Below are 13143 nucleotides of genomic sequence, written 5' to 3' on the forward strand. Positions count from 1 at the left end.
TGATGAGAATGGAAGTTATGGAAAGAGGGGCTAGTATGACACTCAGATATCCTTGTAGATGTTTGATAAAACATACTGCCGTTTTCTACAATACTATTTTTTTACATGGATTTTCGTTTTTACTTATGCTGTTTATGCAGTCTTTCCATTTACCACAAATATTTAGCAACTGGCTAAGCAAATACATTGTAACGCACAATCCAAAACAAAACTTACGATCAAAGAACAAAGGCCTTCTAAAAATCCCTCATGCAAGAATCACGCGACTAAAATCAACAAGTGAAAGAGCCATTATCCATCGCCAGCCCAAAACTATGGAATTCACTACCAACTGGATTAAGAACACAGCCAAGCATTAAAATTTTCAAAAAAGAATTAAAAACCTGGCTATTCACAAGAGCATGCGCAGAATCACTCAAACAAACAGCACACAATACAAAAAGCGCAACACAATGCAAAAAAGGAGAAATCACCAAGTAACAACAGCGTGTAAGAAACCTTCCTGCAGAAAGTAACACGTTGAAGTATGCAAGAGTTCGGTATATGTAATAAGTTATCAAAATGAACTTTTAGATCTAAACGATGTAAATAATTTCTCCACAATTAACTCATGTCTATGTAAACCGATGAATGTAAACCGTTATGATGGCGAAACCGAACGACGGTATACAAAACACCTTAAATACTCAATTTGCATCCAATTAGTTTACTGCATCCTGCAGATTTCTACCACGCAAATAAACTAAAACCTCTGTTAACATTTATCTTCTACCGATTCTGTTCAACATCTTTGCGAGCGACCTGGTGGAAGAGATGGAAGGTAAAGTTTGTCTATTTGCGGTTGATACCAAGATCTGCAACAGAGTAAACACTCCTGAAGGAGCAGAGAGAATGAAAAGTGATTTAAGGAAATGAAGTGTGGTCAAAGATTTGGCAGCTGGGATTCAATGCCAAGAAGTGCAGTCATGCCTCTGGGGAGCAGCAATCCAAAAGAGCTTTTTGTGATGGGCGGTGAAAGACTAATGTGCACGGACTGGGAGAGGGACCTTGGTGTGGTATTGTCTGATGGTCTGAAGATGGCAAAGTAATGTGATAAGGCGATAGCTAAAGTCAGAAGAATGCTGGGCTGCATAGACAGAGGAACAACCTTGTACAGATCTTTGGTGAGGCCTCACCTGGAGTACTGTGCTCATATCTCAAAGTATAAAGACAGGATAGAAGCAATCCGAAGAGCAACCAAAATGGTGAGGGGTCAGCATGGAAGACTTATGAGGAGAGGCTGAAGGATCTGAATATGTATACTCTGGAAGAAAGGAGGTGCAGGGGAAATATCTGAAAGGTTTTAATGATACACAATCGTCAAATACTTTTCCATTAGAAAGAAATTAATAGAACTAGGGGTCATGAAATGAAACTCCAGGGAGGACAACTCAGAACCAATGTCAGGAAATATTTCTTCACAGAGAGGGTGAATGCCTGGAATGCCCTTCCAGAAGATGTGGTGAAGACGAAAATAGTCAAGGAATTCAAAGGGGCATGGGATAAACACTGTGGATCTCTAAAGGCTAAAAATAAAGAAGAGAGTGCATGAGGGTAACTTGCTGGTGTGGCAGTTGCTATCCTTAACGATTAAGCTTTGATACTGTTAATGCAACTCCATCATTGCTCTCTGCTTCAACGGCAGAGAGAAAAGAATTGGATTCAGACAGCAACCAGAAGGACACAGATTTTTACAGTTTAGGGGTAAAAGGTAAGGAAGTCATAGTGGGAGGATGAGGGAGATGGCTAACTCCCCCCAATCCCAGACTGAACCCCTGACCTCAGCACTCTCTCCCCACTTAGTGCTGACCTTAGAAATACACATTCTCTAGCTATAGAAATGCATTTACAGAATAAAAATACATTTTTTCATTTTCTATCAGTCATGGATCCCTGGATCATACATCAGAAGCAGAACTGAGCCAAAATTCTCCAACACAAATTTAAAATTTTGTCTAAATAACCAAGTAGTAAAGCACACCCCTACACTCTGTATACCTTGGCCTGTCATTAACTATATATGCCAACTTGACTACAAGAGGTAAGAAAAACTTCTAAGGGCCCTATATGCAATGAAGAAAGCTCTGCCAATTTTAGCTTCCAGCAAAACTTTTGTTTTTTACATATTTGAAAGCATTCATCAATAATTTAAAAATATGGATACAAGATCTTATTCAAATGATATTTAACACCTGAGTTTACATAAAATATATCCACAGGTGACACTTAACTGTTGGAAACAAATACAGAATAAAGAGAACATAAGGCAAAACCTGAACTGGAAATCACAACAAGGCAGACACTGTATGAAGTGCAACATGACTATAAAACAAAAAATCAAGAAATATAGATCATGAATCATAATAGCAGAATCATTAATTAAATGAATATTTCAAAACATATGATGCATAAATCATCCAATAATTAAACTGTTATACATCTCAAAGCACCAATAAAATATTTAAAAACAGCAGAAACAATGAACACCACCCAATAATTAAAAATTAATAACTATAATAAAACAAACAAAAAACAAACCTGCTCTCCATACCTGGGATCTTTTGATTTCCAGTCTCCCTGAGATTGTCAAATTGAGGCAGCACAAGTTTTATATTTTCCTACACACACCCCTTCATTCTCTCACACACTCCCTCTCTCATATGCATGCCAATGTTCTTTCACACTCCCCCCTCTCCCCCTCACACACACAGGGCTCACAAACACAGACTATTTGGGCCTCCCCCTCTCTTTGGGCTGTGGCAGGATGGGCTTCACTGCGGCCCCCGCTGGCCTTGCTTCTTTCTACTGGCCACAGTGGAATGGGCTCCACTACAGCCCCACCAGCCTTTCTTCCTTTTTCGTGTTACTTAAGGGTGGACTCCACCGGCCTTGCTTCCTGCTCCGGGCCACAGCCCCACTGGCCTTCCAGTGGGCTAAAGGGACAAAGTTGTGAGCCGCAACACAAAATGTGCAGGCAGCTTAGAAGGAACATTGCTGGAGTTATACATGATGGTTCTCTAAATACATATGGATTAAACTGCCCTCTTCCTTCCTCATCTCAACAGATGTATTGTAATTCATTAACAAAACTTCTGTTCGTACATATTAGCAGGGCCCGTATTTATTCCAGCTGCTGATCTTAAATCATTGCAATGAACTGGACTCCAAGATAATCCCAGACAGAAATTTCCACTTCTCAGCTCTTCCTGTCTTACGTATCAGAAACAGTCGCCCACCAACTACTTTCAAGAAGTTTAGCCACCAACTTGATAGTTAACACAAGAACGGCAGAGAAGTTATGGTAGATTTCCGTGCTTATACAAAAAAGGTTCCATGCTTATCTTCTCTGAACCTAGTTAATTGCTTAATTGGAGCTTTAACTTTAAATGGATCTCTTACATTACATGCCTTAAATCAGGCTAGGGGAAACTTTTTTTTTCTCATTCTCTCTCAGATTCCTAGTTCCTACAAGATACATTTTTGTAGAGAGTAGGCAGCACTGCTGTTTTAAGCAGTTCTGGGGACCTGCACACCTTTCGTATCATATACTGTGTTATGCTGGTGTTCTATTAGGACATAAGCCAGGTAAAGCCAACAGGGAGGGACCCAGTATGCCTGGCAAGTTAGACCAAAAGTGGCAAAAGCTTAAATGTAAAAATGCCATTACTCATCCCAATAGTACATTATTATATAATTAGGGCTTCCGATTCTAAGGTTTGTAAAATGCAAATTTAGGGAGTCATTTTTCAGGCAAAAGGGTGTTTTGGTAACTACCAAAAATAGGCGTTTCAGTGTTTTCCTGATGCGAATTGTTTGCTGCATTTTTAAGTGGATATAATTTAATAAGGCATAAATCAGTTTCTCAAAATCTTTCTGCTGTGTTTCTGTGATTAGAGTGGGGTGACAGAGTCTGTGTGTGGCTGGAGGAGGCTGGAGAGGAGCAGGGTGTGTGCGTGTGGCTAGACCGGGTAGCAGAATGTATGGCGGCAGGGTTGCTGTATGTGTGTGTCTGCGCATGCGTGTGTCATGGCAGTCCCCCTTCCCGCCACCCCCCCACTCCCATTGCTGCTCTCTCCTCCCCACTGCTTTTCCCCATCTGTAATAGTGTTTTACACTTCAACTAAATATGACAGCATAATTCCATCTATGTTGAAATGGTACTTTTTGGTTCCAAGAAGCAACTTGCCTTTGTCTTCTACAGAGGCAATTCAGAACCCTCAATTTTTTTTCCCAGAAAATTACAAGCCCACAATTTTGCAGACATAATAAAATTTATTTAAACTTCATGCATTTGGAAGCTACAAGTGTAATCATAGGAAACCAACGGACAACAAATTTGTTCTGTCCATACAATGCAGTCTTTTCAGTGAAATGAATGGGAGTCCCACAGTTACAAAGAAAGAAAAAGGAAGGAGTAAAAGAATGGTCTTAAATTGTATTTTATTTTTTGCAAATTGCAGTCACAAGACTGCAAAATTTATTTGGGGCTTACCACCATTATTTAAATACACATTTTCCAAACATTTCCTTTTGGATTTAAACCATTCTCTAGAAGCTTTGTTTGAAACTAAACATTCTATAATAATGTATTTAAAACAAAAGGGGGAAGGGTATTGCAGTTCATGCTCTTGACTCACACCTCTTAGTTGCCAATTCACTCTCAGAAGTGTGAGTGGGGGTGGCGGGGAGGGACTGCAGTGATGGTAGACTAAGTTTTTAACCTACTAGGAACTAAGCTCTGACTGTTTCAATTCTGTTGAACAGCACAATTTGATTTATTTTAGTTCTCTGGAAAAAGATAATCCTAGAAAATCTATGGTTTACGTTATTTTGAACACAAAGTTGGCAGACTGCTCGATTCTAGCTGTCCCAAAGGTATCAAGATGTGCAGATTTATGATTGTAAATATGATAGTACTTAGCTCCATTTTAGAAAGGCCTTTAAAGCAGTGAGGAAGATAAAGCAGGCTTCAAATTAACAGGACTCAGCTGAAAAAATGCTTCTTTAATGTCCCAGTTTTCATAAAGCACTGCAGGCTAAAGAAATGGCAGACACGCCCCCTCGGCTTGGCAAATTTCCCTGATTTCTGGTTGCAAGTTGGCATTGTCTCCAGGTATAAAAAAAACACTAAATTCAACAAAATACAAGTCATTATTTAAATAACTTACTATACCTGCGTACGTGTATTAAAAATAATTATAAATCAAATTGGTTGTGGATTAGCAGATAGGAAGCTAACGAAGTGGCATCACATTCCATTTTAAGAATGCACTACCCATCAACGGAAAGAGACAGTCACTCTCTCCAAATTCAATGTTCAGTGGCTTCTCTGAAGTTTTATTCTTAACCACAGTGTGTGCGCGCATGTGTGTAGAGGAGGGAGGGAAACAGTTTAGAAAAACTCCAAGTAATAATATTTAATAAATTACTCGGAAATTAAAAAAATAATGCACAGTGTTACATCCAAGGAAAACACATTATTCAAAAGCAATTCAATACCAAAAAGGGTTTCAAATTGAATATTTTATTAACATGGTAGTTCTCTTGTAACATGTGCACACATACACACTTGCACACTCGGAATTGGTCTGCCTTGAAATAAGACGTCTTAATACGCGAAGGGGAGATTATTACACATAAAAAAATCCTTTTAGATTTTCATTATTGAAGGCATTTATGTCCACATCGCTTACGAAGCTCTTGCCGACTCTTTCCAAGGAAGCAGAATTTAAGAGGAAAAAATACTGTTTCAGGGAAATTCAACAGTGGCATAGCAGAGCTCTCAATATGAGAAAGCTGACATAATGTGGACTTTTGCTGTGAAATTCGTCTTTGCAAAATACAGGGAAGAGTTTATCAATGGGTAGAAAATAAAAGAAGGCGGTGTGAAGTGGACTTTTGCAGAGTCAGTTTTCCTCACAGTATTGTGTAGGGTCAAGGAGAATACTTAGTCCTTCTCTGGGACCAGTTTCAGGACCTTTCCAATTGCAATGGTCTTACCTACATGGAAGAAAAAGGCAAGTTTGTCAGACACCAATTCTAGCATTTGAAAAGTTTCTAAAGGAAAAATATAAATTGTATAAAGATTAACTAATCAATTTCAGTAGCACTGCTAGATGTACAGTAGTCACACAAATTAGACATGGATGGTCTTAAAGGCATTATATACAGTTTTAAATTAGGAAGACACTTTAAATGTAAGTTTTTCCAATCTCATTGAAAAAAATGACATGAGAATAAAGCAACAAGAGAAATGTCATCTTACCCAGTAATTTCCTTTCCTTGAATCCTGCCATACCAGTGTTTCAAAAAGAACCAATAAAGGAAGGAAACAATACTCAAAATATCAATCCAACCTCAATCTAGAACCAGAAAGCACCCAATTATATAAAATTGGGAACCCAACTGTACTGGAAATAACAGATCATCATACATGGAACATCACAGGGGTCCTTGAAACACCAAGCTTCAGTTCATGCTGGAAGAAAAGTTCATAAACCATTATTAAGGTGAACTTGGGGAAAATCCACTGCTTATCCTTGAGATAAGCAGCATGGGATCCTGCCAAGTACTTGTGACCTGGATTGGCCACTGTTAGGAACAGGATACTGGGCTTGGAGGACCTATGGTCCAACCCAGAATGGTAATTCTTATGTTCTCGTATGTCTGCACGGATGCCATTTTTATACATTCTATCAGGATAGCCAGCGAGCCAATCAACATAATGAAAAACCAAGACAAACATTCCTTTTAAAAATAGATTAATATCACCATATGCACAGTGTTGCGAGGACCCCTGAGGCAGATACTTTGAAATGTGGAACTGTGTTGGTCATTATGGACGAGTGACTGTGGTACATTATCAATGATTTGGGCAAATGAGCATTATCAGAGACTTTTTAAAATGCATTTAAGTGTCTACAACAAATTTATGATTGGATGCACAGCAAAACATTTTAAAAATATTTAAAAAAAAAAATTTGAGACTAAGACCTATGAATATATTGGAGAACTGTTTTACAACATAAGAACATAAGAAAATGCCATACTGGGTCAGACCAAGGGTCCATCAAGCCCAGCATCCTGTTTCCAACAGTGGCCAATCCAGGCCATAAGAACCTGGCAAGTACCCAAAAACTAAGTCTATTCCATGTTACCATTAGCTAATGGCAGTGGCTATTCTCTAAGGGGCGGATTTTCAGAGCCCTGCTCGCGTAAATCCGCCCAAAACCGGGCGGATTTACGCGAGCAGGGCCCTGCGCGCCGGGAAGCCTATTTTACATAGGCCTCCCGGCGCGCGCAGAGCCCCGGGACTCGCGTAAGTCCCGGGGTTCTCGGAGGGGGGCGTGTCGGGGGGCGGGCCCGGTCGTCGCGGCGTTTCGGGGGCGTGTCGGCAGCGTTTTGGGGGCGGGTACGGGGGCGTGGCTACGGCCCGGGGGCGTGGCCGCGCCCTCCGTAACCGCCCCCAGGTCGCGGCCCTGCGCGCAGGAGGCCCGCTGGCGCGCGGGGATTTACGCCTCCCTCCGGGAGGCGTAAATCCCCCGACAAAGGTAGGATGGGGGGTTAGACAGGGCCGGGCGGGTGGGTTAGGTAGGGGAAGGGAGGGGAAGGTGAGGGGAGGGCAAAGGAAAGTTCCCTTCTAGGCCGCTCCGATTTCGGAGCGGCCTAGGAGGGAACGGGGGTAGGCAGCGCGGCTCGGCGCGCGCAGGCTATACGAAATCGATAGCCTTGCGCGCGCCGATCCAGGATTTTAGCCGATACGCGCGACTACGCGCGTATCTACTAAAATCCAGTGTACTTTTGTTTGCGCCTGGAGCGCAAACAAAAGTAGGCTATTCGCGCTCGTCTGAAAATCTACCCACAAGTGAACTTAATAGCAGGTAATGGACTTCTCCTCCAAGAACTTATCCAATCCTTTTTTAAACACATCTATACTAACTGCACTAACATCCTCTGGCAACAAAATTCCAGAGTTTAATTGTGCGTTGAGTGAAAAAGAACTTTCTCCGATTAATTTTAAATGTGCCACATGCTAACTTCATGGAGTGCCCCCTAGTCTATTATCTGAAAGAGTAAATAATCGCTTCACATCTACCTGTTCTAGACCTCTCATGATTTTAAACACCTCTATCATATCCCCCCTCAGCCGTCTCTTCTCCAAGCTGAAAAGTCCTGACCTCTTTAGTCTTTCCTCATAGGGGAGTTGTTCCATTCCCCTTATTTTGGTAGCCCTTCTCTGTACCTTCTCCATCGCAATTATATCTTTGAGATGCGGCGACCAGAATTGTACACAGTATTCAAGGTGCGGTCTCACCATGGAGTGATACAGAGCCATTACGACATTTTCCGTTTTATTCACCATTCCCTTTCTAATAATTCCCAACATTCTGTTTGCTTTTTTGACTGCCGTAGTACACTGAACCGATTTCAATGTATTATCCACTATGAAGCCTAGATCTCTTTCTTGGGTGGTAGCTTCTAATATGGAACCTGACATTGTGTAACTATAGCATGGGTTATTTTTCCCTATATGCATCATCTTGCACTTATCCACATTAAATTTCATCTGCCATTTCGATGCCCAATTTTCCAGTTTCACAAGGTCTTCCTGCAATTTATCACAATCTGCTTGTGATTTAACTGCTCTGAACATTTTGTATCATCTGCAAATTTGATTTCCTCACTAGTCGTATTCATTTCCAGATCATTTATAAATATATTGAAAAGTAAGGGTCCCAATACAGATCCCTGAGGCACTCCACTGCCCACTCCCTTCCACTGAGAAAATTGTCCATTTAATCCTACTCTCTGTTTCCTGTCTTTTAGCCAGTTTGTAATCCACGAAAGGACATCGCCACCTATCCCATGACTTTCTACTTTTCCTAAAAGCCTCTCATAAGGAACTTTGTCAAACGCCTTCTGAAAATCCAAGTACACTACATCTACCGGTTTACCTTTATCCACATGTTTATTAACTCCTTCAAAAAAGTGAAGCAGATTTGTGAGGCAAGACTTGCCTTGGGTAAAGCCATGCTGACTGGTAACTGAACTCCCTCATACCCTAAACAGCTCTAAATTTGATACTTTATGTATATGGATTTCGCCACTTGTGCAATCGAATAAGGAGTCTTCCATATTTTGATTTGCAGACATGCATGATGCATAGAGACAGCTTTGTACTGTTTAGGAATTACTCCTTGTAATTCAATTGTGGTATCTTCATCTTTGTGGAGGTTGAAAGCCAGTGCTATGGATATCTTCTATATGAAGGATCAGTAAGTCATATCCACAGGTGGTGAAGGTAGTTTATTAGGTTCTAGTGAAGGGTTAGAAGCTAGATCTGGTGATCCTCTCCTCCTTGTAAATCATCTGAAGCTCCTATTAGTTAGGAGTCTATATACGAATGAATGGAGAAGGCATATCTTCGTTTGAAGATACTGCAATTGGTTCTTCCTGGTTGATGTATTCACCCAGAAGCAGAGGTGGACACCTAAATCTTTATTCAATTTGTCCAATATTTTTTTTCATGATATTTTCCTTATTTGGTTGTCATCAGCATAAGTCCTGACGAAGTTCATCCAAAGGTTTTGTACAAATAAGTGGCAGTCTGGGTATTTAGGAGGGGTATCCGTGGCTTGTTCATTTCTGTAGTTGGTAAAGCATAGCTTGTAAGGCCTCTGGCAATAGGGAAATACCTAAGTACCTTATTTTAATCCACTTTGAAGGGACAAAAAGCAGAATATAAAATCAGATAAATAAATGTAGCTGGTAAAGAACGCAACTCCAGCAACAGTGGTAATGATAAAACATTTGTTAGGATTTGTTTGCTTGCTGGATTTTAACTTGGTTGTTTGGCAGACTGTTTTTGGTCCTGAAAACAATGGTGCTGGAATTTGACAACATCCGTGCTAAAGAGCCAGTGCTGTGCGTCCTTCCCAACCCCCCCCCATTTATTTTTTAATGTAGCTTTAAAGAATTCAAAGCATAAAGAAAAAATGATACATATAGGCAATCTGAAACAAATTAACAGAAAAGAATATAAGAAAAATACTAATTTCAAGTCCACATCAAGGAAGGTTGGGAGAATTTATAATAAATATATTTCCTCTTAAGCAAAGCAGAACAAAACATTTTACATACCAAGTACCATCCTCCAAAAGTGACTCAGAACTCAAAGGTCTGATAGACCTTTCCAATATGAACTGTTCAAGATGCATAGGATCTAAAAAGATGAATTTATTCCCTTGATGAACAATAAGAGATTTACATGGGTACTTCAAATAAAAAGTCGCTGTGGGTCTTCTGCGCTATGTTAGTCTTCAGTGCCAACAGCTCTGTGCTGGAAGTGGCCGGCGCTGACATCGAGCCTCAAGAATTAGGTGAGATATGTTCCAGTGCGTAGTGCTGATTTCTGATCTCTGTGCTTCAGTGCTAGTGACTATCGGAGACCCACCTCTACGCTCCTGATGGTTTTGCTGAGGATATCTATAATGCTTATGTTCTGTCATGCTTTGCCGAACCTGCTGACTCATACTGCAGCTTGAGATATCTATAAATAAGCACCTTCAGAGACGTTCTCCTACACGGCCTCATGCTGTATCATCATGGTCCGGACCCAGACAGCAGATACAATGGTCATGCTGATCCACTATTATCTTATGAAGGCATTTTTTTTTTACCACGTTTTAGAAGGACTCCTGCTCTTTTTTGATGATGTCATCAGCCTTACCATTTTCAGTTTCAAATCTGATTATGGAATGGAAATTTGTTCAGTTTTTCTAATGTGGCTGACGAGTTGAGAATTGCGACTGTTCACAAAGCAAGTGAAAATAGACTGAAGGATGTCACACAACGACACTAGTGCAGGAAGTCCCACACATGCCCAGAATGAAATCTGTAAGTTTCTGAGCTAAAGGAGAAAACAGACCAAAACTGCATCAACTGATGACATCACCCACCTTGTGTAGCTGAGTGATGTCCGACCAGCCCTTGTGCGACATCCAGCCCTGAGCTCCCCACAGGAGCAGCCTCAATACATTCAGAATACAGCTCTGGGGCCATCCTGAGGAAGCAGAGGTCAAGGCAGACAGACAGGCTCTCCTTCTCTTGCACCTGCTGCACACTTAAAATGGTAGCATCTCCCACCAAAAAACTGTCTAGATCCCTAGGTCCTCCCCCTGCCACAGCAGGCCGAACTCTGACCCTGCCCTGCCCCAGAGAACCTTGCCGCATAAGCTGCCTCAATCTTCCCTCACCTCCTGCAGCCACTGCACGTTCACACTCCAGTCCCAAAGAGGAACTTTGGTGCCAGTCTCCACATGTGTGGCACTTTCAGGCCTTCCAATGCTTCTCTCCTTCCAAAGAAGGCAGGGCGGACCTCTCTCAGAACAGCCATGGCAGCCACTGGAATCCAAGCCAGTTCATGCAGTTGATCTGTTTCCCTGGTGGGGGTGGTTTTGTTTTGTAAATGACTGGCTCTCCTGATCTATGAACATGGAGGGAAAAGGACTAGCACCTACAATACCAGGGGAGTGTGGGTGGGAGGGGGAAAAAGGAAGTCAACAAGCTACAGCCCTGAGAGAATTTCAACCTCCAAGGGGATCGGAGCCCTTCAATCTCAGGAACAGAGGCTACCAGAGAATCTACTTCTACCGGAACCTCCAAAAGGGCGGTCAACCGGGAGCCATCCAAATTCTGCACCAGTCCAATTGTTTGCACCTGCTGAAGATAAAAATACCGACAAGGTTTACTACTGCACGTGCTGTGTGTGATGTCAAGGAAAACCTGAAGTTCTGTGTGTCTACCTGCTGACAGGGAGGCATAACCCATTCGTCTGGACTGGTATGGCAGGATGAGGAACAAATATTAAATATTACATACTTTCGTTTAATATATAACTTGTTAAATATATAATCTGTTAAATGTACAATCTGTTAAATGTATAACGCTCCGGCGTAAGTTAAATCTGTTAAATCTGTTAAATCTGTTAAATGTATAACGCTCCGGCGTAAGTTCCTGTTCATTGTACACCGACGTGATATCTTTGATGAGCGGCGGTATATAAAAAATTATAAATAAAAAAAAAAAATTATAAATAAATTAGCCTGTAAGGTTTTCACATCAGCCAGTCCAGAATTGGGTTTCTGAGTGGAAAATGGCAGACAAGGGCAATGGCTTAGGTGAAAACCTGACAGCGAGCATTTCATACTTCATTCTTCAATGGCCATAACTTGGTTTGGGTTTCAAGATAATCAAATATGAAAATTAGCTTTTCTAAAATTAAGCATTGTAAGCAACTATTTCACAACTATTTACTTCAAGTGTGCTGAAGACTGGGCCAACCTGCAATTCTCAAGGACTATGTGGAAAATCCAACATGGTAAAACACCACTTTCTCTTATAACAATCGGACAACTTGAGAATTTCAAATTTGCAACTGTAGTGCTTAGAAAGACCTATTTTTTTTATTTTTTTTTTATAAAACAAGGAATAAAAATATATATCTTGATTAGAATGGACTTATCAGCTGAAAATGTGTATTGCTAGGGGATTCATACCTTCATCTCGTAGGGTAAAGCGACCCATCTGAGGAAAATCTTTGAATGTTTCAAGGCAGATGGTTCCTGCTGTCCTTAAACGGGCAATGCATACTTGATCTTGTTTCACAAAGCGGGGTCTTGTTTTACTTTTATCTCCTGTCTTTTTGTCTACCAGGCAAATTAAGGCCTACCAATTAAAAAGTGAAGGAGACCATCAAAGGAAAATACATTTTTTAAATATCTTTTCTCTACATCAGAACAGTTATATGTACAACATTTTTAAATACCATTTAAGATAATACAGATTGTTCACCAAAACAGCATTAGGCAGGTTCTGCTGAATGCTATAAGTAACATCCAAAGAAGAAAATAATCCACTAGGCACGCGAAAGTAATGACAAACATAATGGCATCATTAGGTATTTGTGGAGCAGGCATCTCGTTGACAACACACTGCAATCCAAATCTCAACCAACTCAGTGCCAACTACTGCGCTCTTCAGCTGCTGCATGGCTCATCTCCATGAGACTGTTCTTGCCTGTTGAGCCAACCAATTGGACCTGTG

General features: G+C 41.0%; 1 protein-coding gene across 4 annotated transcripts in view; it reads right to left on the reverse strand.

Moving 5' to 3' along the window:
* Window positions 1-5535: 5535 nt before the first annotated feature.
* The window catches only part of GSPT1 (G1 to S phase transition 1), a 63922-nt gene continuing 56314 nt past the window's right edge, over window positions 5536-13143 (reverse strand). For all 4 annotated transcript variants that reach the window (XM_029576397.1, XM_029576396.1, XM_029576395.1 and 1 more), the window contains 2 exons: window positions 12597-12765; window positions 5536-6039 (listed from right to left, as the gene is read on the reverse strand). In XM_029576397.1, the coding sequence (XP_029432257.1) occupies window positions 5987-6039; window positions 12597-12765 (222 nt within the window). In that variant the 3' untranslated portion in view covers window positions 5536-5986. The remainder of the gene's footprint in view (window positions 6040-12596; window positions 12766-13143) is intronic.

Source organism: Rhinatrema bivittatum, chromosome 14, assembly GCF_901001135.1.
Source record: "Rhinatrema bivittatum chromosome 14, aRhiBiv1.1, whole genome shotgun sequence".
NCBI lineage: Eukaryota > Metazoa > Chordata > Amphibia > Gymnophiona > Rhinatrematidae > Rhinatrema > Rhinatrema bivittatum.